General features: G+C 40.8%; 1 protein-coding gene across 4 annotated transcripts in view; it reads right to left on the reverse strand.

Annotated features, from left to right (window-relative positions):
* Nucleotides 1-25,849, reverse strand: part of tmem51.S (transmembrane protein 51 S homeolog) — a 29,049-nt gene extending 3,200 nt beyond the window's left edge. For 2 of the 4 annotated variants that reach the window (XR_005963075.1, XM_018226879.2), the window contains exons 1-2: nt 25,633-25,849; nt 12,455-12,881 (exon numbers count right to left, since the gene is read on the reverse strand). Coding sequence is in view for 3 of the 4 variants with exons in the window: in XM_018226879.2 (XP_018082368.1) it covers nt 12,455-12,777 (323 nt within the window). In the remaining variant the exon portion in view is untranslated. The other 2 variants (XM_018226880.2, XM_018226881.2) reach the window with 2 other exon arrangements.
* Between the last annotated feature and the right edge of the window lie 1,210 nt (nt 25,850-27,059).

Raw genomic sequence — 27,059 nt, forward strand, 5'->3', positions numbered from 1 at the left:
CTGATTCATTTTGAAAAAAAAAAATTCCCTTGACAGTATCCCTTTAAAGCACTGGCCAACTAAAAGCAAATATTTTCCTAAAGTGAATTATATTTTTTTATTTTGCATAAATCTGAATATGCCAATTACTGTTAAATCTAAAGTACTAAATCTTTCATAGAGAGCTCTGTATTTCTCTGAATCCAAAAATGATGGATCTGGCAACGAATACTAAAACTAGGTGCAACTAACCTTGGAGCAGGGGCTGGGACCAACCTAAAGGAAAATTAGGATGAAAAGCTTCTCATGAAGTGGCGGGAAGCCATGAAATGTGTAGAGCAGGCAGCCATAAATATGTCTGGGCATGCTGTGTTTGGATTTTAATAACGATCAATACATTTCTACTTTTATAAAGAATTGAAGATGGCTTCTTTGGAGCGGCGTGTTTCCAAGATTCCTTATCTGCATATGCTCAAGTTATGCTTATGGCGAATACAAAGCATGATGGAGGCGACCCCACTTTATACTATATAATTAATAGACATAGGCGGGCCGCATAAATTTCTCTTATCACAAGGCTGTTAAATCATAACGATCCCAGAGGTAATATCAAGCTTATTTACATACATTCTATTAATACAGAGCAGCAGGGAAACGGAGTGTTCCAAGGTGTCTGCTAGCGGCAGTCTAATTGCCCCTTCTGAATTGCTGGATTCAGTGTTCTGGCTGTTCTCAAGCGGCTGAAGAACTATTGCAAATAATCTTTTTCTGCTGTGATTTAATTACTATGCAATTAAAATGAACAACCGGTCTTTAATACGAGATTTTATGAAGAGCGTAAGTGAAGTGTATGTGACATGATGGATTGACTTGAGATAGTACAATGGTATGCTGGTGGGTGCTGGCATTAATTAATTGTAAAACAAAAAAGCTAAATGAATGTGATCAATGGAGGATAAATCTAATAAGTGTCTGAAAAACACAAATTGAAATCGGACAAGTTCTTCATAATCATATGCTCAACCTCAGGGTTTGGGTACGGAATATTTTTGGGCCCTTATTTTATAGAATGCTGGATAAGCAATTCATGATTTCTACATTTACAATAAAGGGGTTGTTTACCTTTGAGTTAACTTTTTGCATGTTATAGAACTTTTCAATTGATCATCATTTCTTTTAGTTTTTTATGTGCCTTCTTCATCTATTTCCAGTTTCCAAATGAAGGGTCGCTGACCCCAGCAGGCAAGAAACTATCACTCTGTAAGGCTACAATTTTATAGCTATTGTTACTTTTTATTACTTGATTTTCTATCGATATTCAAGTCTCTCATTCAAATCACTGTCTGGTTGCTAGGGTCATTTGGATTCTAGCAACCAGACAGATGCTGAAATTCCAAACTAGACAGCTGCTGAACAAAAAGCTAAGTAATTCAATAGAATAATTCACTAGAATAATTCAACAGAATAGAGAATAAAAAGCAAGACCAATTGCAAATTGTCTCAGAATATCAACCTCTAGACATCATACTAAAAGTTAATTTGAAGGCAACAACCCCGTTAAGAGACAGAATGAAAAAACAAGTATGTCCCTTATGTGATTCACATATAAACCAAAACACATTCAACAGTAATATTTATTCTGAAGTAAAAACAAAGTAAAAGGCAAAGTCTAGGGAGAAAGTTTGTCGTAGAATATAAATCAGAAGCAGGTATAATGCTACATCACCTAGAAACGATAATTAGGGCATGTCATCAAAATGCACAATATAACAAGCATATTTCATGCTGATGTGCCCCCTGATCTTTATAATCAATCTTTTAATAGCAAGAAGTGGCAACTAAGGAGAGAAAATATTCTTTTTTTTTTTTTTGGCTAATTAGTTGTTTACAAAAATCCTACAGCCGAGATGCTCCGTAATCAAAATGCAGATTCCTGCTTGAAAAATAAAGATTGACTAAAATTTGAACTAACATTTCTGCTGCCATCTTTTCTGAGAAAGTTTACAAACCCTAATTGCCTACAAAAGGTTATATAACCAGCCATGCAAGAATAACTGCAATGCAGACAGAGCATAATTACACATCAGGAAGATTTTAAGAGCTTCAGATGTAAGACTGTAAAATACAAATATAGCGATTATTGTGCATGTTTGTTGCCAAGTCCTACGGGTCAATGCCATGCAGAGAAAGGAAGACTTTTGCAGGAATAGGGATAATTTAGTATCTGTGAGACTGGTATATGAATAGGAGAGGAGCTAAATAGAAAAGTATGTAATAAAAATTAGTTGTAGACTCTCCATTGTGTTGGTCTGGGTGCAGGCACACAAGGCGGATTCCAAACTCTTGTGTTTCTTTGTTAAAATCCACTGCATGTGCCTGAATTTGAGCTTTACACAAAAAAGTTCTGGGTGCAGGTAGGATGACCCGTTTAGTTTCGCAAAAAATTTAGACGCCAGCAAAATGTTGCTGACGCCCATTAAAGTCTATGGGCGTCAAAAAACATTTGCCGCACAGTGAAATTTTTTTTGACCGCGTCTTTTTATTTTGACGCATAACGCCATACAACTCTATGGGCGTCATTTTTTCAGCGAAACAAGGCGAAAAAATGTGCCCATCCCTAGCAGGTAGGACAGGAGGCTAATGTCCGTGTAGGGGCGGATTCTGGGTCTGCTTTATTTCAGAAGAACAATTTCGGCTGCATTAGCCTCATACTCACAGGTCGGAGCAGGGGCGCTCCACCAATGAGGCGAATTGAGGCACTCACCTCAGACGGCAGCACCCCCTGGTTGCCAGGGGCGGCAAAAATACTGCTCCTGGTAACTAAGAGCCGAATTTCCACCCGGAAATTCGTCTCTTCTAGTGCAAAGAGGGCAATTGCACTCTCTGCACTAGTGGTGGACCACCCCCGACCCCTCCAGCGCGATGTGGACTGCCCCTGACCCCTTCCGGCACTGAAGAGGTGAGTGCCATGGGGCCAGCAAAAGGAAGGCAAAATGACCAGGATCACCCCTGGGTGGGAGGAAGAAACAAATAAGGTCTCTCTGGGAAAGAGCAAAGCAGAACATTTAAAGATGTAGAAATTGGCCAGTTACCAATTTTTACCAGTTTTCTGTAGTTTTCATGAACCAAAAATGGAAAAAATTGCAATGATGTGAGCACCAAAAAAAAAAACAAAACAAAATTCTGTTGGCCACTGTTTCTAGCAAAGCATTGTCATTTGTCTTTGGCTCTTGACCGTTCTCTTGCCAAACAATATTCTTGGTGAAATAGGATTTAAATCTGGGATATTCATTCTGTATATTCTTCAATTAATGTACAACTCTAAACTGCAAGATCTTTGTTGCCAAACAACTGCAGAGGCACATTACTGATTGCTGTTGTATCACAAGAGAACCAGCATAATGTATCATGCCATGAAACAAGAGTTATTCTTAGCTATAGAGAGTGACAAAGAAGGACCAAGTGTGGTCTTTACATTTAGTCGAGGTCGAGTGTGAGAAAACACAGAAGCAATTCCTCATTAAATAAATTCTGGGAAGAAAGTGGTGTAACGGAACTGTTGTACTGCAGTAACGTAGTAAAACCCACTCTAGTAACCAATAACAACAGATGTTTGCTTTTAAACAGGTAACCAATAAATAGCACCTGCAGATTGGCTTTGTTTGAAATTTCAACCTAACCGCTCATTAAATGGTGCAACCACAATTTTTTTTATACATTTTTCAAGAGTATAAAATCAGCCTGAAATGTTAAAAAGTTGGTTTTGGCACATAAGGAGTTAAATTAGACTAAATTCGGCCAAATATTAATCCTGTAAAGTCTCAAACAAACAAAATACCTTCATTTTCAAATGTTTCATTTAAAATTCAGTTGCAGCACTATATAGCTGCCGGCATTAGTTATAGGGGCATACGGGTATGCGGCTCCAGAACAAGTGTTACCATGAGGCAGATCAATAAAAAGCTTGTGTATATTCAGAGAGTAGCCATTAGCGCCTTTGTGTTCCAGGACACAAACATGAAGATATTCAATCTGCCTGGGAAAGTCAGGCTTGCAAGGCATTCCATTAACAATGGCAAAGCATTCACAAGATTCCACTTATTCCATAAAGGGCAAAATCCTACCATGTACTTCTGCTACCTCAGGACTCACTCTATAGCTAAATTTGCTCATGGCAAACCCATAAAGATTACATAAAGGGCCATATAAATCATTATGCTAGTGCATTTCAGAAAAAGTAAATTCCCATATATAGCCTAATTGCAGATTATATTTTCACAATGTGCCTTTAAAGGGCAGAGACACACGTGGAGATTCAGGGAGATTTAGTCGCCCAGCGATAAACTGTCTCTCCTTCGGACGACAAATCTCCCCAAACTTCCCGCCGGATAGAATAGAAATTGCCGGCGGTATGGCACTCGAAGTGCTTCCTTTTTCAGAGGTCGCCCGAAGTTTCCTCCTCTGCGGAAAACGAAGCGATCCGAGTGCCATCCCGCTGGCAGGGAGCGTAGTCGCCCCGAAGAAGAGGAGATTTGTTGATTTGATGTCATCAATGAATCAGTACTTTGAAGAAGACTAATCTGAATTCCTGACTGCTGATGTGGAGACTTGGCAATTAAAGGAAACTTGTAGAAGACGTAACTGAGGACACAGAAAGGGTCACACACTGTTGAGTCTTTATTTTTATGCCAGCACACACAGTCATCAGTAAAAGTTTAAAATGATCTATATTTTTAGATGAATGTGACCTTAAACATATCTGGTTTTCACTCAAGTTCTAAAAGTAGATGAAGAAAACCTAGACAAACAAAAAAATTATATTTGGCCATATATTAATTGGGAAAAAAACATTCAACAACATATGTGTGTAAATGGTGCTCTCAGTATTCTGTGTGTCCCCTTGTGCAGCAATAACTGCAACTAAACGTTTGCTGTAACCGTTTATCAGTCCTGCACGTTGACTCAGAGACCCATTCCTCCATACAGAAAAGCTTTTGGATGTTGGTGGGTTTCCTCACATGAACACTTGTCTTAGTGCTTTTCACAACATTCCAATTTTATTAAGGTCAGGACTTTGACTTGGTTTACTTCTACTTTTAGGACTTGTTTGGAAAAAAATTCCCCTTCTATTTTTGTAATCAATGGAAGAGAATTTCCTGGAGATCGTGTGCCAGTCATATAGTCTATTCATAAAACAAAAGCCAGATCTTCAGGTACAAGCTGATCATCAATTTATGCCGCGACAAAAGTATGATTAATCTCTGGAATGATGGATTCATCAAATTAAGGCTTTAGCTCCTGTTTGGCAACTTTATCAAGTGTGGGCTTGACCTTGGTATGTTAATTTCCAGTTTTATGTGCACTATTAAGGTCACTGCCAGCACATTATTTACCATAACACAGACATACCATGTATAAATAGAGAGAGCTGAGCAGGGGAACTGAAAGGTGTTCAGTGGCAGAAGAAGTAAAGCTAAAAATAGTCAGAAAAAAGGGAATAATAAGGTTAGTGAATTAGCACAGCAGTTCTTGAGGCAGAAGGTATGACTGACTGGCAGCAGGGAAGATAATTCCATGTGATTATTTTGGCTTCTATGCTAAATACTAGGGGAGTAGTGTGGCATGAAGATTTCTACTTCTTTGAGAGAGATATATGAGGTGTGCAGGCAGTCCTGGAACAATGGAAGCTATGAAATAATTAACTTCAGAATATTTATATTAATTTATGGTATTTATACAACGAATGGCATGTCCAGAAGTTACTGTGGGGCTATACAGAACCCTCTTATCACTTTCAATTAAACAACATCCAATTGGTTTTAAATTAGAAACTTTAGGGCAGGGATCCCCAACCTTTTTAACCTGTGAGCAACTCACAAATGTAAAGAGAGTCGGAGAGCAACACAAACATGAAAAAAGTTCCTGGGGGTGGCAAATAAGGGCTGTTGTTGGCTATTTGGTAAACCCTGAATTTTTTTTGTTAGAACACCTGGTTTTTGTGCAAGCCAAGAAATCAAAAATAATGTTGAGGCCACTGGGGGCAACATCCGAGGGGTTGGTAAGCAACATGTTGCTCGTGAGCCACTGGTTAGGGATCATTGGTTTTAGTGAATTACTCTTTAGCAACCAATTTATATATTCTGATCACTAAATCTAAGGGGCATATTTATTATGTGGTGCAAATAAACAGCAGGATGATACACCACACATCGTCAGGCTTCGATGCGTAAAAAAAACGGTTTAAAATTTTTACGCGTTCTTTCTTATGTGACTTCTGCTGGAAGCAATGTAAAATAACAGCATCAAATCTGGCATTCGTATGGTATATAATTACACACATCGTCACCATTTATTTTACACCTTTGTTTTTGGCAAACTTTGTTTTACACAACATAATTAGGGATGGGCGAATTTGACCAGTTTCATTTCACCAAAAATTCAAAAAAGTCTATGGGCGTTATTTCCGCAGCAAAACAAGGCGAAAAAATTCGCCCATCTCTAAACATAATAAATGAAGAACTGCATCTCTCGTTTACTGGAAACTGGAGTAAGCTTTGAACTTGTTATTACATTTAAGAAACATTTACATTTCAACCCATCCATTTACCCGTTTGTTTTTATACTGAACAATTCCTTTAACCACTCAAGTAGTGTAAATGGGTTTGTTAACTTTAGGTCACATATGGGTCACATGCAAGCCTTCAAATGTATGGCTGTCAGTAGGCCGCTGGGAACTGTAGTTTAATATCTGAAATCAGGCATGTTGTACATCCCTGCCTTAAGTTATATAACATTTACCACTGGCCTCTATAGATCAACAGTGTAGAAGCGATATGGGATTTAATTGGATTCTCACATGGTCTTACATCACAACTGTCTTGTTTTGGGGCAGGACAGTACCCCAAAACAGAACTAAAGCAGGAGCGGCAGGGGGGCTAGTATAAGAGGTGGTTATATTAGGGATGTTACTGAACCTTACCTTACCTCAATGGACAAAGGTGACCACAAAATGTCCCAATTTAAAAAAATAAATAAAATTAACAAGGAAGGGACTACTTGTTTCAAATAGAAACTATGTGGTATCCTAGTCTGGCATGCCTTATCACAAGCACATTCATTCAAATCACACCTAACAGAATGTGTACAAAGTGTCAACATATTCTGCAGTTCATAGCAAACATATAATATGTACTATGATAAACAGTAAAGAGGGCCATGCTCATTAGAGCTTAAAGTCTAAAGGAGAAGGAGCTATGAGGTGCTTACTATCGGTGTGGGAGAACTGAAAGTGCTTTGGGTTTGTCAATCTTCCTCTGTATACACAAGTTACAAACATAAAAAGATTATGTTTCCCTTACAAAAGACATGCACACACTGCTATGAATATAATCACAGTGATAACAATAGAAACAATATTCTACTCTGCATAGTAGAAGTTCTAGTGGGCAGAGTAAGTAAAGGGGAAGTGCAGAACAACTGACGGGCTGGGCTGATCACTAGTCCAAAGTTCACATTAGGTTTCAATTCTAGATTTATGTTGGACATGGTTTCTAATCTGTGGCTTTGTTTGAACATACAGTAAAACCCCCTTTTTACGTTTTTCAGGGGACCAGAAAAAAATTATGTAAAATCAAGGAAAATTTAAAAATCAGGGAAATGTGTTAGAGTAACTTTTTCTTCAAGTACTGAAAGGATTTAAGCACCGGAGTCAGTTTTACTTTGAAATACAATATTTACTGTGTTAATAATAAGGATTAAATTAACGTTAATGTTACACTATGGGGGGGCATGTGCAAGGCCTCTCTGTTAGTCACATACACAAGCTAAAGCAATACGTGATTGGTGCAGGACTGTATAAGGGGCAGACTAATTGGAATTGACCATTTACAGGCAGAACCATGGCAAAATATACACCTGGTTAATATTTTAACCCTCTTTATTTCACAAATAACATTCATAGAAGAAAACACGATACATCAGGGCAAAATTTTGATGTTAAATCTGGGAAAACATTACTTAAAATCAGGGAAATGCACCCACTGAAATGCATTAGGAAAACTTAAAATCAGGGGACTTAAAAATCGAGGTTTCACTGTATTCTAATGCAGGAGTTACCAGACTGGCCAACAGCTTGCAGTGGTTGGGATATACAAAAGGTAGAAAATAGAAGTTGTGTACATCCAGGTAAGGATATAACCGGTTTATAAGTAGTGTTTACACACACTTGGGGGCATATTTATCAAGGGTCGAATTTCGAATTGAAAAAACTTTGAAATTCAAATTCAAAAAGACCAACCGAAATTAAGTCGAAGGTTTGTTGGGTTGAATTGATCCGTTTTCGATCTAATAGGTCCGTATTCGGCAGAATTCGAATAGTTCGAATCGAATTAAAGTTTCCCAAAAAAAGTCCACCAATTGACTCCAAGTAGGAGGTTTTAGGAGGTCCCCCATAGGCTAAAACTGCAATTCGGCAGGTTTTAGATGGCAAATGGTCAAATTTGTAAAGAGACAGTACATGATGAATTTCGATATTCGAATTTTCTAATTTTTTTCAAATTCAAATCGAATTTGGACTATTCCCTAGCTGGAGTACACAAAAAATAGCTTGAAATTCTTATTTTTTTCATTTGAAAATTCACCACGACCTTTGATAAATCTGACCCTTAATTTGTATATGGAAAATTCACTTAAAACATATTGCATACCTTCTAGCAGGCCCGGACTGTGGGTTCTGGCAAATGCCAGAGGGGCAGCTATAAAGTCCCATAGAAAGTCACTATTAAGTGGGCTGGTGGGGGCTGTTTGGGCCTCTGTGTAAATGAAATGGCTTGGGCTGGGCCTATTTTAATTCTCAGTCCGGACTTGCCTTCTAGCTGCCTCTTCTTTCCCAGGAGAGGTCACTGTCCACAGTGAAAAAGAGCGCCACTGAAATGAAGCCATGGTTTGGGGAATACTGATGGAAAAGTTTGCTTTGCCATATAAATAAGCTTCCCTGTGCAATCTGTAACACTAGCAGATGGAAATCATGCAACTGCTGCTGTGCCCAGCAATGTAAATACACCAGCAGAGCTTTATAATTCTATGCAATTTCAAGGTGCTTTAGGTCGAAGAAGTCACCTTCTGTAAGGTGGGGCCTTAAAATGTTTTTGCCGTGGTACACGTTACATTCAAAATTCTGGACCTGCTTATTTTGCTTTAGCAAACATCTCCCAATGGCCGAAGTACCCTGGTTCTTACACACAATTCTTTTCTTAATCAATAATTTGTCAATATAATGATCACTGAATTCAAAAGAATTACTGGTGAGCTTCCCATCACATATTGTTATCAATGTTTATTTCTTACAACAATTTTTTTTTAACTAGCTGAATATATATATATATATATATATATATATTTTTTATCATTTATTTATATAGAGCTGACTTGTTCCTACCTCAGGGAGATTAAGTCGCCTGGCGACTAATCTCCTCTTCTTCTGGGCAACAATCTCCCCGAACTGCCTTCGCGTGTCGTCCCATCCACTATAATGAAAAGTCGCCTGCACTAAAGCACACGCGGCACTTCATTTTCCGAAGTTGCCCGAAGATGCCTCACGTGGAAACTTCGGGCAACTTCGGAAAACGAAGCGCCGCGTGTGCTTTAGTGCAGGCGACTTTTCATTATAGTGGATGGGAAGACACACGAAGGCAGTTCGGGGAGATTGTCGCCCAGAAGAAGAGGAGATTAGTCACCAGGCGACTTAATCTCCCCGAATCTCCTCGTGTGGACTAACCCTATGGAAAGCACACAATTAAAGTGGACCTGTCACCCAGACACAAAAATCTGTATACTAAAAGTCCTTTTCAAATTAAACATGAAATCCAATTTCTATTTTTTATTTAAGCATTCATAGCTGTTGTAAGCTCATTTAAAAATCTCAGCTGTCAATCAAATATTGTCTGCCCCTCCTCTATGCCCGTGGCATAGAGGCGGGGCAGACAATTACTTTCACTTTCAATTCAGCACTTCTTAGATGTCACTGGTCTCCACACATTCCCCCAGTTCTTTTTACCATATAACTGTGTGGTCAGGGCATGGGGATGGACATTGGTCCCCCATTCTGGTGCACAAACAAGATTCTGAGATGATATAAGACTTGTCTTAATAACAATGTCCACAAAATGGCTCCTGCCTGCTTGCTATAATTTTGAAATCCCAGACTGAAGGAAACAAGATTCAAATAATTTATATAGTGTAGTTAAAGTTCATTTTCCTTGACTAATCTGATAAAATAGTATTTTAAATAATTTTTTTGTGTGACGGGTCCCCTTTAAACCTCTTAGTTCCAGGACTGCGCATTACTCAGTAGAGCAGATTCTGGGAAAGCAGAATGACCTTTACACTTTTATTTTATTTTTCCATTAGTCAGTGTGACAACTATTTCACCATTTTATCAAGTGGGAATGCTGCCACTGTAACTTTAACCCTAGAATGAATATATCTGACACAGGAATGACAAAAAGTTTGTATTTCTACAATCCTGCGTTGCTATTTTTAATTTAACTGTTAAATATCACAAATAGGATTTAAAATGTTTTTTTTTTTTTTTTTAATACATTTTCTCATATGATAGGTTAAATATTACTTTTCCTGTGCAAACAACTTTGACAGCTGAGCACCCAAAATCTCATACTAATGTTGAGAAACATTCAACATTAAAGAACAGGCAAGGGGATCTGAGCTTTGTCTTTAATGACAATAATTGCTGTGATTTGTTTTCTACTATTATGCCGCAGATACATTTGTTTCCTCCACACATGTGGCATAACTTTACTGTAACCAGACTCAACTGTCATCATATGAGTGAAAATGCAGAAGAATACTTTGATCTAGAGTTTCAGACAATTTTCTGCCACTTTGCAGAGTGATTTGTCTAAGTTGGGAAACTGGGCAGCAAACTGGAAAATGAGGTTCAATGTTGATAAATGCAGGTTATGCACTTTGGTAAAAATAATATAAATGCAAGTTATACACTAAATGGCAGTGTGTTGGGAGTTTCCTTAAATGAGAAGGATCTAGGGGTTTTTGTAGATAACAAGTTGTCTTATTCTGGGCAGTGTCATTCTGTGGCTACTAAAGCAAATAAAGTTCTGTCTTGCATAAAAAAGGCATTAACTCAAGGGATGAAAACATAATTATGCCTCTTTATAGGTCCCTGGTGAGGCCTCATCTGGAGTATGCAGTGCAGTTTTGGACTCCAGTCATTAAGAGGGATATAAATAAGCTGGAGAGAGTGCAGAGACTAAGTGCAACTAAATTGGTTAGAGGGAGGGAAGACTTAAATTATGAGGGTAGACTGTCAAGGTTGGGGTTGTTTTCTCTGGAAAAAATGCGCTTGCGAGGGGACATGATTACACTTTACAAGTACATTAGAGGACATTATAGACAAATAGCAGGGGACCTTTTTACCCATAAAGTGGATCACCGTACCAGAGGCCACCCCTTTAGACTAGAAGAAAAGAACTTTCATTTGAAGCAACGTAGGGGGTTCTTCACAGTCAGGACAGTGAGGTTGTGGAATGCACTGCCGGGTGATGTTGTGATGCTGATTCAGTTAATGCCTTTAAGAGTGGCTTGGATGATTTTTGGACAGACATAATATTAAAGGCTATTGTGATACTAAGCTCTATAGTTAGTATAGGTATGAGTATATAGAATTTATGTGGAAGTAGGGAGGGGTGTGTGTATGGATGCTGGGTTTCATTTGGGTGCAATTGTCTTCACTATATCCTATTTGCACGCCAAGTTGTGAATATACATATTATGTTCTTCATTTTCCCCCTCTATTTTCAACTATGTTTCTTGCACAACTCACAAAACCGTGCCAAATTTAGACAGAAAAGTGAACTAGGCTTGTGTTTGTGTGAATAGAACCATTACCGACAGCTCCAAAAAGAAGAATAAACTACAACTACAGCAGCCTAGCCGGTAACCTTGTACATGTGGATCCATGATCCTTGGTTTTGAAGTTCAAACCAACGACTTACTCACTGGTTCTAGCAAATATTGATACATACATCAACATGATAATTCAAAGAAAAGAGATGAAACGATTTGCAGTATACCTCAGGCCAGGCCCGGATTGGCAATCTGTGGATTCTGGCAAATGCCAGAGGGGCTGCTATAAGGTCCCATAGAAAGTCAATATTTAGTGGGCTGGTGGAGGCTGTTTGGGCCTCTGTGTGGGCTGATTGGGCCCCTGTGTAAATGAAATGGCTGGGGCTTGGCCTATTTTAATTTTCAGTCCGGACCTGCCTCAGGCGTGTCTGGATCCTGTTTTAAAAAAAAAACATCTCAAATTTGTACAGTCGTTGAGCTATATAAAAACGTAGTCAGTCTTATTTATACGGTCATAGAACTGCTCTATAACTTCCTATATAAGAGGAGGAGAGTATTATCCCTCATATTCATTTTGGTTAGTATAGACGCTTACCTTTCACTGTTCGCTTGTGCAACATTAGGTTCTTCATGAGGGATTCTAGTGTCCTCCATACTTTGCCTCCTTTTTCTTCTACTTCGAATACTTAGACAGATGGCTATTAATAGAAATGCAATGCCCGACCCGACCAGAACATAGGCCACTGTAAAAGACTTGCTTTTTAAGTTTGTCTCTGTAGGGACTTCTGGCTTACTGCTGTTTCCTGTGGAGGATACTGGTACCAAGTTCCACACTGCCATGACCACTCCCAGGACAAGCATTCCCGCTCCGATGGCAGTGAGCGCATAATGGGATCCACTGGATTTCATCTGGGCCATGGGTGCGAGATTAAATGTTTACTTTGCTCCCTTCAATTCATCATCCCACTAGCCAAGCAAGCATATCCAATGTCAATGGCCCTTTAGAAACATTGTAGATACTCCTGCATTAAAGACAAAATAAAGCACCATTATAATGACACCACCAACTCAACCCAAGAGATCTGACCCATTGTATTGACACTATTGTACGGATTCAAGGAGTCAGTAGTTGGGTTTTAATAAACATCTGTGGAAAATGTTAGGCCATGACTCCAAAACATTTATCTTGCCACTGATATGAATGAAGATCGGGCAGATCAGAAAATGCACATCCTTATAATTATGTACGGGGAACAATACATAGATTGCAAGGCATATAGGCAACAATGCTATGATATACACAGTATTGGCATCATTTTTATACATGGTAGTGGTGGTTAACCTAAAATTCACTTTATAAATATTGTGCTTTATTGACGTTAAAGTTATAAAACTCTGGGGTATTTGTACAGGTATGGGACCGGTTATCCAGAATGCTCGGGGCCTGTGGCTTTCTAAATAACAGATATTTCCATTATTTGGATCTTCGTATCTTAAGAAAACTAAGAAATCATTAAATAAACCCAATAGGCTGGGTTTTCTTCCAATAAGGATTCATTATATCTTAGTTTGGATCAAGTACAAGGTACGGATTTATTATTACTGAGAAAATGGAAATCATTTTTCAAAATTTGGATTATTTGGCTTAAAAAAAGTCTATGGGTAAGGGATATCATACCTGTACTGTAGTAAAGTGCAGGTCAAGAACTAAATGATCCGCCATGTACTCCGATTTATATACCCATGCCCGCCCGCTGTGATTTCATAGAAGGGGGAGTATATTAAAAAGGCAGGAGTTAGGCATTTATCTTCTATATCTAATATTTTATGCTGTGCAATTCACACCCATCCCAAAGGACCAGGAAAAGCTTTTTAATCACAATTTAAAATCCCCTGGCATTATCACATTCAGTGATTAGTAGTGAATTGTAAAAGTTCAGTGGAACCACTGTGATTAAATGAGGGCGATTATGTTACACTTTTAAAACTCTCCACCACTGGCTGAACTCAGATGAGCAGACCTATTACTCCTAGATACTGTATATTATGACCTGAATAATGAGTAGGTACTAAAGAGTTAATGTGCTGTGCTCCAGAATGGATGAGCCCATATAATGCTTATTGTGTTCATATACATCCATTTGGAAATAAGAAAAAAGCCTCACAGCACTGTGATTCAAAGGTCTGATTCAAATTTTTTCCTGATTTTATTGTCTTTTCCTGCACCCAATTTTGCAAGTTATTTTACTAATAAACAAGTAGATGGGGGTTTGGCTGAATTTGTTTTAATAAAAGAATGAGAATATTTGGAGTTTTAGTAAATAACCTCCAATAAATTTCAAACCCACATATTTAACAAAAAGAACAAAGTTTGCCCAGGTGCAGTAACCTGTAAAGACGTCTGCTTTAAAACAGGAGGTTAGTAAATGCTACCTGATGATTAGTTGATATAGGTGAGAACAGGGGCGATCCTTGGGCTGCTGCCGCCTGAGGAAGCAACCCCGATGGCGCCCCCTCTCCCCCTCCGCGCTTAAAAGTTTAGCGTTGGATCGGGTCAAAAGGGGCTACATCGCTAGCGCAACGAGTGCATACTGCGCTTTCTGCACTAGCAGAGCAACATTTCCGGTTTACAAGCCGGAAATTGGGCTCTTAAAGTTACAGGAGGCAGCAATCGCCCCTTCTAACTGGCCGTTCACTGCCGCCTGAGGAAAGCTGCTCACCTTGTCTCATGGCAGGAACGGCCCTAGGTGAGAAGAACTTTAGCCAATTTTGTTCCTTAGATTACATAACCCCTAAAATGGTGATGGCTACAAAATGTGACCCTCTTTCTATCTGGGCTCATGTGCATGTTATTGATTGAATTGGCTGGTCTGATTAGGACATGTAAATAAAGGTGCTTTCTTGTGCCAGGTGTAGGTAAGGTGATGCACCCAGGAAGAAGGCGTATGACTGGCTTCGTGAAGACAAGAATACGATATAGATAAAAGAAATGCAGCTTGTAAGGTAGAAATCATAGAAACATTTGATTTTTAAAAAAAATGACTGCAAATAGGTAGATTTTGGGGGGAAAAAAAAAAACGACTGTGGTAAAGTTAGAAACGACTGAGCAGCATATACAGTTCGGTCTGGGAGTGCCTATAAAATCCGTATGCTTCCTCTTCATAGGTCCCATAAACCTTAATTCTCTTGTTGTTGCAGTTGATCACAAAGAACACGAGCACTATCTCAATTCCTTACTCAGTGGGGGAATTGGCACCCACTGCTTTTGGGTGGTCATATAATGGGATAAGCAATTGTATGGTACACACCTGAAGAAGGGACACGCCACCGAAACACAGTGTGCAGTTTGCTTTTGACACAATAAAACAGGGGATTATCCCAGCCTGTCAAAGGAACGGTAACACCAAAAAAGTTTTTTTAAAAGTAATGACTGGTAAAACGGATACGTTTGCTTCAGAAAACACTACTATAGTTCATATAAACAAGCTGCTGTGTAGCAATGGTGGAAAATTAAAAAAGGCTACGTGGCACAGGTTAAATAGTGGATAACAGATAACACCATTATGTAACCTGAACCTTTTCTCCTTTGAATGGCTGCCCCCATTGCTACACAGCAGCTTATTTATATAAACAGTAGTGTTTCTAAAGCAAACGCAGCAGTTTTACTAGTGCAGGGCAACACTGCATTATATTTTTATTACTTTAAAACACTTACTTTTTTGATGTTACTGGTCCTTTAAGGTAAATTCCACTGACCCCCATGAACTGAATAGCTTATTAGAACATTGACATGAACTGTAATTATATTGTAGCATCATTGTTCATCTTGTGATCTGGTTCTTACATTTTAACATCTATCTCCTACATGATTTTTAAACTTCTAAGGGTAAGGACACATGGGCAGATTCGGGGAGATTAGTCCCCCCGTTGACAAATCGCCTTTCTGTGGGGTGACAATCTCCCCTAACTGCCTTCCCCTACCTTCCCGCCGGCTATAATGAAAAATCGCCAGCGGCGCTTTGTTTTCTGAAGTCGCCCGAAGTTTTGAGGCAACTTTAGGCGGCTTTGGAAAACGAAGTGCCGCTGGCGATTTTTCATACCTGCCAACATTTTGGAAATCGAAAGAGGGACAAAAAGATTTGCAACATTATTTGGTCCCACCCATTTGTGTGGCCACACCCCCTAATTACCATGTTCAATTTAAAAAATTTGGCAAGTTATTAAAGTTTGAACACATTTCGGTGGTTTTTATGTGTTATTACAGTTGAATTGCCCTTTAAGCTGCAAGTCTCAGTTTCCCTAAGAGACCTGCTTATCTTAAATTGTTACACTTGTTTCTTTGCTCATCTTAAAATGTTACAAAAGTATCCAAGTGCACCTGCCACATATTCTGTGCTCTCTGCCAAAAGCCAATTAAGTTTTAGAAACTTGTTATCTTTTTCTGGCTGTTCAGGAGATCAAGAGCTGTCAGAATCTGGACTATCCCGCTACAAACGGGACAGTTGGGAGGTAAGGTAATGTTTTGAGCGGTTATTACACATCGACGTAGTTGATATATGCACTGTGCCTAATCTCTACTGTACTGCATATGTAATGCTCTATAGTGGTCATGGGTACCTTGCCTAATCTGACCTTTATTGCATATGTAATGTTCGGAGTGTTTACTACATGGACAGTAACGTAAAAAAAAAAAGTCTTCCAGGCCCGGGCGCAGGATGTGCACCCGGGCCCCTCCCCACCCCTCTAGATGCGCTGATTAACCCTCTAGACAAGTGGATTTCTTACCGTTTTGATTTTCGGGGGAACTACCGCGCAATCTTGGCGGGCCCCGAGGCGGAGAGGACCTTGGTGCAGTTGCACCCCCTGCTCCCCCAGTAGTTACGCCACTGTACATGGACTGTGGAGCGTCCCATGTCCCCTGGATACCTGGCATATTATCTCTATAATCATTGATTTGCAATGTAACAACTTGATGAAAATGGTCTTCATTATTTATAGATTATACTTTTTTGAGTGATTTGCCATTTTATTCTAACCCTTTCCAGCTTTCAAATGGGGGTCACTGACCCCATCTAAAAAGCAAATGCTCTGTAAGGCTACAAATGTATTTTTGTTGCTACTTTTTATTAATCATCTTTCGATTCAATCCCTCCACTTTTCATATTCCAGTCTCTTATTCAAATCAGTGCATGGCTGCTAGGGTAATTTGGACCATACAAACCCGATTGCTGAAATTGCAAACTGGAGAGCCGCTGAATAAAAAGCTAAACTTCTCAAATAATCCTCTTTGTGCTTGTTACATGCACAGCATCTCACATTTTTTGTAGTAAGTGCAATCCACAGATATATAGGAAAGTTCCCTGAACTACAACTTTTCAACAGACATTCATTTCACCATTTTAAACTAACCCCTGAAAAATTCCATATTTTACATACTGAACCAGCCTAAAGTTTCAGCTTCTCAATAGCAGCAATGATCCAGGACTTCAAACAAGGCTGATTATTAAATTCGGATGCTAGTTGCATTGGTTTCCGTGCTAATCATGTAGTAATTATTTTACCTACCCAGGAAATTATGTTATTTATTTGCGGTTTAACATAAATAAGCAGCATTCTTTCCTTCATGAATCCTACATTTTCCAGGAATTTTAAGTGAATTTTTGAAGTTCCTAGAAAAAGATAAAGGGGGGTTCTACTGTAGTTTGCGGTCTATTGCTATTATTTAAGGTCACAGGAAGATTGGCATATGTTTATGCAGTTGGTTTAACACTCCCTGGCAGAGGTTAAAATAGGGTGTGCACCTTGAAATTAAAAACAGTAAGATGTGCAGAAACATGAGATAAAGTAAAATCCTGCTTCCCCTGTACAAAATATTCAATGGATTTGGAAGAAAAGCTTAATAATATCCTCAGAAATTCAGTTTTTCCTTTTCTGCTTTAACATAAAAAGTGTGCAACTTTAAAGGGAAACTAAAACCGCATTCTGTTTTTAACTGTACAGCCACTGAACAGTGCCCGCTGGCTAATAGCCCACAGGTCAGTTCCTGGCCAAGTACAAAGCTGTGGAACAAGAAGTGTTGTGCGTTCTGATCCCACGCATTTGAAGGTGACCTGATCCTGGCTACCAATGTGCTTCTGCTCATAGCCATGCAGGAAGTTTGGCTTTCTTGTGACCCACTACTTGAGTTGATTTGTCGGCCCTACATTGAAAACATAAATACTTGTATGCATTTTAAAGACTTGCTTTGAGTAAGAAGTATGATATTTATATTAAAGCCTGACAGGGATTACAAATAGACCTAAATGTGCTATTAACTGAAACATATAGTGCATATAAGCTCCCAAGGTTAGCACTTGTCTGACTTTATACTGAATCCCTACCAGAATTCTTATTTTCTTAAACACAGACAGATGTGAGCAGGGAATGTTCAGAGCGGTGCCAGCTTCTATAAACACTGTCTCCTACAGGGCTACGGAAGCCACATCACTAAAATATATCACAATTTGTCTCCACACAGCTTGGAGTGCTGGTATGTGGTTTTAAAGAAATTAAAGGAAAACTATACCCCCAAAATGAACACTTAAGCAACAGATAGTTTATATCATATTAAGAATATTAAAGAATCTTATCAAACTGGAATATATATTTAAGTAAATATTGCCCTTTTACATCTCTTAGCTTGAGCCACCATTTTGTGATGGTCTGTGTGCTGCCTCAGAGATCACCTGACCAGAAATACTTCAACTCTAACTGTAACAGGAAGAAGTGAGGAAGCAGAAGACTCGTGTCTGTTAATTGGCTCATGTGACCTAACAAGTGTGGTTTGTTGGTATGTTTGTGTGCACAGTGAATCCTACGATCCGGTGGGGCAGCCGTTATTTTTTAAAATGGCAATTTTCTATTTATGATTACCCAATGGCACATACAACTAGACAAGAATTATTATGCGAATGGTTTATTTACATGAAGCAGGGTTTTACATATGAGCTGTTTTATGAAATATCTTTTAATAGAGACCTACCTTGTTTGGGGGGTATAGTTTTCCTTTAACAAGGGACACCACTTTGAGTCATATTCTATATTATAATGGAACAATTTGAAGAGAACAAACAATGGGCTATTTTATTTCCTCAGGGAACATAAGTATATATAGCTATATTGGTTTCTACTGACAGAATGTACTCACTTTCCTGGGATCAGATCAGAATCAATGAATCCAGATGAGTATGCCTTTAGGATAGCAAGGGAAATATTTACTTGTGAGTCCCACACTCCTCCTACATAGAATCACACGGCAAGAACAGAGGTACCCTGTAAAACTCTGCCTAGAAAGCAAGTGTGGTTACGCACAAGCACCCATATACAATCAGCTGACAAGCACCAGTATGTTTAAGATCTTTACCTAATTGACATAAGTTACAGTTCCTACTTATTGTACAAGCTGTGCTTTAATAACTAGTAACTCAGCTTCAACCTTAAAGGGGTGGTCGACTGGCGACTAGATCTCCCCGAAACGCCCAGTGTGACCTTACCCTTAAAGGGAAAAAAAAAATTCAAAATGAATCAGTTAATAGTGCTGCTCCAGCAGAATTCTGCACTGAGATCCATTTCTCAACAGAGCAAACAGATTTCTTTATATTCAATTTTGAAATCTGACATGGGGCTAGACATATTGTCAATTTCCCAGCTGCCCCTGGTCATGTGACTTGTGCTCTGATAAACTTCAATCACTCTTTACTGCAAGTTAGAGTGATATCACCCCTCCCTTTTTCCCCCCAGCAGCCAAACAAAAGAACAATGGGAAGGTAGCCAGATAGCAGCTCCCTAAAGGTGGCCATACACGGATAGATCCGCTCGTTTGGCGATGTCGCCAAACGAGCGGATCTCCCTCCGATATGCCCACCTTGAGGTGGGCAATATCGGGCTGATCCGATCGTGGGCCCTAGGGCCCAACGATCGGATCCTAGCGTTCGCCAAACGGGCGGTCGGATCGCGGGACCGCATCAACGAACAGATGCGGCCGCGATCCGACGGGATTTTTAATCCCATCCGATCGAGATCTGGCCGACTTTCGGCCAGATCTCGATCGGGGAAGCCCGTCGGGGGCCCCCATACACGGGCCAATAAGCTGCCGACACGGTCTGTCAGCAGCTTTTATCGGCCCGTGTATGGCCACCTTTACACAAGATAACAGCTGCCTGGTAGATCTAAGAACAGCACTCAATAGTAAAAACCCATGTCCCACTGAGACACATTCAGTTACATTGAAAAGGAAAAACAGCAGCCTGCCAGAAAGCATTTCTCCCCTAAAAGTGCAGGCACACGTCACATGACTGGGGGCAGCTGCGAAATTGACAAAATGTCTAGCCCCATGTCAGATTTTAAAATTGAATATAAAAAAAATCTGTTTGCTCTTTTGCGAAATGGATTTCAATGCAGAATTCTGCTGGAGCAGCACTATTAACTGATTCGTTTTGAAAAAAATTTTTTTTCCCATGACAGTATCCCTTTAAGGGTAAGGTCACACTGGGCGTTTCGGGGAGATTTAGTCGCCTGTCGACTAATTGCCTCGTCTTTGCAGCGACCAATCCCCCGAACGCCTTCCCTCACTGGCTAAAATGAAAAATCGCCGGCGCCAAGCACATGCGGCAATTCGTTTTCCGAAGTCACCTGAAGTTTCCTCGTGAGTCAAACTATTAAAGTTTGAACACATTTCTGAGGTTTTTATGTGTTATTACATTTTTGCTATTGAAGGTTGATTGCCCTTTAAGCTGCAAATCACAGTTTCCCAAAGAGATCCGCTTAGCTTATAAATTGTTACAAAAGTATCGAAGTATCTATTTTGGGCTCTCTGCCAAAAGCCAATTAACACTTTTCTGGTGTTCAGTGCAGGAGATCAAAGAAAAAGTCGGGACATTTCAGTAACAATCCAGGACGGCAGGTTGAGCTGTCAAAATAGGGACTGTCCCGAAAAAAAACGGGAGGTATGAGAACTTGTAACAATGCAATTTCCAGATCTTTTAGGGTGGTTCTTATAAGACAGAATTAACTTGTTTTGAGCTCCATGCAAAACCAAAGCACCACAGGGGCAGGGAGTACTGTCAATGTAGAGGACGGTGTAAAATGTCGACACCTAAATAAAAGGATAACGACAACAGGAACAGGTCTTTGCTATGCTAAAACAAACATTTCCAATAACCTTTTGTTGAGGAAACAAAAACGATAATGTGTTACCAAAATAACATGGAGTCAAGCCTTTATAATGACATGTGTAAGTCTGTGTGTGCAAAACTCTCTTACGGCACAGTGCACAACATATTTTGGAGCTCAAACTGTTGTACATATGCACAGCTCAGAGGCACAACTATCCATAATTATTAACCACAATACTACATTTTACCCAGCATCCCAGTGAAATCTTGCTTGCCAATCAGCTAGTGTCAAGGTCAGCATTAGCTTAGGGTTGATTACATTTAAACATCAAACGGAGTATAAAGCAGAGATACTGATCATTCTAACAAACTATTGATTCATACTTTAATTCACATGGACAATATCCTTGTGTTATACGCCACAACTTCAACGGTCACTGAATGAGACAAGAATGAACGCATCTCATGTTGTCCTTGCGGGCACCTTCCCAAAGCAAGCTGGACTCTAGCAACATTCATGCAAGGTCCTCCAAACAAAAACTATTTTAAAAACTTTAAAACCCATTAAATTTGTGTAAGAAACATATACAGGTATGGATCCGTTATCTGGAAACCTGTTATGCATATTCGAAGAGGCCATCTCCCATTGACTCCATTTTATTCAAATTCTCCTTTATCTCTGTAATAATAAAACAGTACCTTGTACCTGATCCATACTAAGATATAATGAACCTTATAGGAAGCAAGATCAGCCTATTCGGTTTAACATTTACATGATTTTCTAGTAGACTTAAAGGAGAACCAAACCCTTAATTATAAAAACCCCTATCCCCCTAACCTACATAGACCCCCCTCCCTGCTCCCACCCCCCAGCCTAGCCGTTACCCCCGGTAAATGCCCCTAAAGCTGGCCATAGACACAAAGATCCGATCGTTCAAATTCTCAAACGATTGGACTTCTCCAGACCTGCCACTAACTATTCAGATCAAATAAAGTAGAAAACAGATCAGCCGATGTTCTACACTTGACAACAAAAGTCCCTTGCGTTGCCAAATAAGGGCTGTGATTGGCCATTTAGTAGCCCATATGTGGACAGGCAGCCTACTTGGCGCTATACGAAGTTATTAAGCAATTAAAACTTGCTTCCAAGCCTGGAATTCAAAAAGAAGCACCTGCTTTGATGCCACTGAGAGCAACATGTTGCTCGGGAGCTACTGGTTGGGGATCACTGCTTTAAGGCATGAAGATCCAAATTATTGAAAGATCCGTTATCTGGAAAACCCCAGGTCCTGAGCATTTTGGATAACAGGTCCCATACCTGTACTCAGGGTCAGAATGGTGGTTGCAGGGCCCTCAGGGCTGCCACCCCAGGGGCCCTCAGACCCTCTATAGGGCCCCAGCTGCGCCACCCATGCCCCCCCTGGGGCCCCAGCTGCAACACCCACACCCCCCATGGGGCCCCCGCTTTTTTCCACTGCCCACTGTGCATACATTAATTTAACTATATACTGATATAACTATATAATAATGAATATCATGGAAGTATTGCTGCATGGCTATTTTATTTGGAGCAACAATTATTAGTTTGCAGCCAGCTTTGCTCAGCCAGAAGCATGTCAGGGAGAAGGTAGTTATGACTCCACTGTGCTCCGATTAGCCTAAATTTACGTGATCATTTTTCTTGACCCACCACTATTGCCAGTATCAGAATACCATTTAACAGCCGGGACAATAAATGGATATGCTAAGCCACCATGTCACTCAGAATGCTGGAAATCTAACAGCCCTGGTTTTACTGTAGTTGTGCTCTTCATGATATCAGTTTTGAGAAGTACAACAAATTGTGATTGTGGCGCAAGAGAGTTCCAGGTGAAAGGGACAACTCCTAATGTGAACAAGTCCCTTGGAAACAGTGTGACTATAATCAATAAATTCCAGTCTTGGTGCGGTCCTGTGTGGGCAAATATATTCAGCTGAAGCAAAAATACTGTCAGGCATAGCCCAAGAGGTCATGTTTATGGTAATGGCACATGTCACAATGTCATTAGTAGGAAGTTAATTTGGCCGACATTATGTCTCTTACAACTTCACACTCTCATGGGAGTTTACTGATAGAGGCAAGTCTGGCTCTAAATATCACCACAAAGTTAAACACAGCAACACCCCAAAATGTAAGCAATCATTCGAATTCCAGGAAGCAAACATAAAGTTAGAAGGAGAAAGCAACAAAGTTCCGCACACCAGACACCGAACTGTAGTTTTAAAAGTTGGGAATCTTTATTTAATCCATATTAAAACACGCTGCTGGCTTGATGCGTTTTAATCATAAGCATGCTTATAAAGGTTGCACAATTCATGACTGAAATAAAGCAGACGGTGCTCTACCAACGCTCAGGGCTGCACAAAAAGGCATAAGGAAGAACAACTGATGGGTGATTTCATGATAAGTGATTAAAGGGATATAAAACAGCAGGGCAAGGGGATGGCAGTTGAAAGGCACATCCAACGTGAATGTGTATAAAGGTGATTAGAATGTACCAGCAACTGGTGTCAGCCCAGCTCCTGTTTGTACTTGCCCCTAGGTCTTCAGGGGAAGATTTACTCTGGCATAATCCGGACACAGATACTGTTACAAAAAAGGTACGTCCGCAATTCAGTCCTCCAACTGTCAAGGAACTACAACTCCCACAATTTCCTGACACACACAGACTTCCTGTGACATGTAGGAAAAAGATAGTTCTTTAAGGCTACAAGACCATAAAAAGCCATTGCGGCCCTGCCCATTTATATGGTTATTGCACACCTGGCAATTTCTTCTTTTTTTTTTTTTTTACTTGAAAATTTTATTAATTTTCCAGATTACATTCAAAATAAATTTTGCAATCTTTTTTGGAATGAAAGAAGAAATCGAGATCAAGAATGAAGCGTCTAGTAAGAAAGGTAAGTATCAGAGAGGAGGGAAGAGGGGTTTCTTTTGTAGTGAAATCTCAGTTGTTATTATACCTGCTAATTGTGACTGTAGTTTGCTTTTTTAGCTTTTTCTAGTGGTAATTTCAAGTGTCCTTATAAACTACATACCACAGTGGAAATTACAAACTACTTGCAAGGAGCAACACAGTCATAACCAGGCCTGGGAGTCAAAATAGGCCCTGTCATTCCAAGTACACAGAGGCCCAAACTGCCTCCTACCAGCCCACTATATGGTAACTTTTATGGCACCTTATAGCAGCCCCTCTGGCATTTGCCAGAACCCACAGATTGCCAGTCCGGGCCTGGTCATAACCAGTGATAAACCTGGCTTGGAAGAGCAGGACTGGAGTTGTGTAGGGTAAGGGGTTTTTTAACTTTAGGATTGAATTCTCCTTTAAGACGGTGAATGTTGGGCCCCATTTTGGGGGGGGGACTATATGATTCATTTCTGTCCAACCACTCTGCACCCCCAAGGTAGGGCTGCCGCCTTTTCAGGAAATATTTACTGGCCGTGGTGGGGGCGGGCACAAGAGGCGGACCCACGGGGGTGTCGTGATGCAAAAGCGGGCGGAGCCACGTCACGCAATGGCCAGAAGGTGAATAAAAGGCAAGTTTGGAGCAGAGGACCTAGGGCTTTTGTTAAGGGTATAACAAATTTACCGGCAACTACATTGCCTGTATATTTGTGATACTGGCCCCGGCTTTTGCAGGTGTTTTACCGGCTAGGCAAGTAAAATACTGGCCAGGTGGCAACGTTACCCCAAGGAGCCCCTGTGAGAACTGGGCAAAAGCCACCTCTCTGCCCTAAAACTGGCCCTGGTGGAAGAAACTTGTTTTTGAGTTTTGAGTTTCCAGCAGAAATATGCTGATCATGCACGGCAGCTACAGAAAACAAACTCCCCCATCACTGGGGCTCATTTATCAACACAGGGCAAATTTGCCCATGGGCTGTTACCTATAGCAACCAATCAGATTGCTGCATTTATTGTTCTACTTGCAGCCGGCTTTATAAAGCTAATCACTGATTGGTTGCTATAGGTAACAGCCCATGGGCACATTTGACCAGTGTTGATAAATGAACCATTACTTTTATTCACATTTCTACTGCCCTAAAGGAAAGTAGCAGTTCCAGCTGTGATTGGATGGCAGAGACCACTGCAAGGCCAAAGGGGGGGGGAGCTCATCAGGCGCCAAGTGATTCACCAGGTCTGGGATTTAAAATAGACCCTGGAATTTCAGGTACACAGACCCAAACAGCTCCCCCCCCCCCCATTAAATATTGACTGAACTCTCAGATTGTAAGTCCGGGCCTGGACATCACTATAGTAGTTCAGCAGTGAGTGAGGCAAATCCACCCTGCGACAAAGAGTTTAGAGAACTTACAGCAAATGGCAGAGCCGCATCGTCCCTCGCTCTGTGAAGGGAAAACCGCGTAGACAAAGAGCTGGACTACAATCCTTACCTGAAGTCAAAGAAGTTCCGGCACAAGTGAACTAATATACCCGATAGACAGGGAGCAAGGCGCCCAGGAGTGTGTGTGTCTATGAGCAGCCCTCTGTACTTCTCTGTGACAATAAAGTACGTCCCATGTTACTGAGCAGCTCAGGTGAGTTGGACGTGACTCCCCCCCTCCAGTGTGGAATGTACTCACCTTCCCACGTTCACTTGTGTAACATTCTATCCACGTGACCCACTCGCCCCTGACTCCCCGAGATGTGCGACTGTGAGTAGTTAGTGAGGAGCCCGACACGGAACTAGGCGCAAGGACACAGGAGGAAAGTGCAGTTCCCAGCGCACACGCCCCCGCTCTCAGCAACAGGGAGGGAACTGGCGCTCTCTTCCTGGGTCCTAAAGCTCCAACTTTACAGCCACACGGATGTACAACTCTGGAAGCATTAGCCTGACGGACACGGACATCTCCGGCGCTAGAGGGGTTAAAACAGCAGCTGCGGCTATTAACTGTTAGAGTGCTGATGTGGTTACTCATAATGACTCAGGCTGCCCTTATACGTGTAAGAAAACTCGTACCAGGAAATATTTTTTGGCTGGCAGAAAATTCCATTCCTTCCTCCTTTTTGGGAAGTGGTTACCAACGTTACCTTTCATTTATTGCAACTCAGAACTGCCCCTCCCCCCCACTATCCTCCTGGGACCACCCGGGTGTACTTGAATAATACTAAAAGGGAGTCCGTTTGCGTGTGATCTTTATGTTCTTGTAGCACTTATATTATTTGCCTTCATTTTCAGCCTGAATTGGAGGAATCTAATAAGTTGCTAGGGTCAGTAAAAACATAGCAACCAGAGAACACTAATGGTAAGGCTACACTTTTTGGTTATATAAGGGCAGAACCAGTGTCGGACTGGGCCGGCGGGACACCAGGAAAAAACCCGTTGGGCCTCAGGCCGACCCAGATCCGCGATTTTCACGCTTCTTCCTGCTGTGCCGTCTGTAAAATGAAGTGCGGGGGTGTGCACATACGCAGTGGCGTGCACGGGATCAGCGGTGCACTGGAGGGGGGCCCTGTACAGCAGCCCCCAGTACAACCCTGAGCAGAGTTCCGATGCGACGCGCTGAGAGGAAGCGCAGGCAAACAGTCGGAGGCGAACGCTGCGCGCTGCATCTTCATCCGACAGTCGTGTTGTGTGTAGTTTGTAGCTGCAATGTTTCTATAACTTACATTATATTCAACACCTCCGACTGGTCGCCTGCGTGTCACGGTGTGAAATGTCAAGTTTTGGCGTCAAAATCCGTCATGTCTGCCGTCATCTCTGTCTGTACCCAAGGGGTGGTAATGATTCCAGGTGCAGGCGGGACTAGGGGCGATCCTGCCCATGGGCGGGACAGCAGAAAAAGAGCAGCGGGGTAGAGGATTCTTGGCCTGTGTTTTTCTGCAGGCCGAGATCCATATCATGTGGCCCAAGCCTAAGACTTTTGCAATATTGTTTAAAAAGTAACAACAGGAGTTAAAGTATCAGTAACATCAAAAATTTAAAGTGTTTTAAAGTAATACAAATATAATGCAGTGTCGCCCTGCACTGGTAAAATTGCTGTGTTTGCATCAGAAACACTACTATTGT

The sequence above is a fragment of the Xenopus laevis genome, chromosome 7S, assembly GCF_017654675.1.
Source record: "Xenopus laevis strain J_2021 chromosome 7S, Xenopus_laevis_v10.1, whole genome shotgun sequence".
In the NCBI taxonomy this organism is placed as follows: domain Eukaryota; kingdom Metazoa; phylum Chordata; class Amphibia; order Anura; family Pipidae; genus Xenopus; species Xenopus laevis.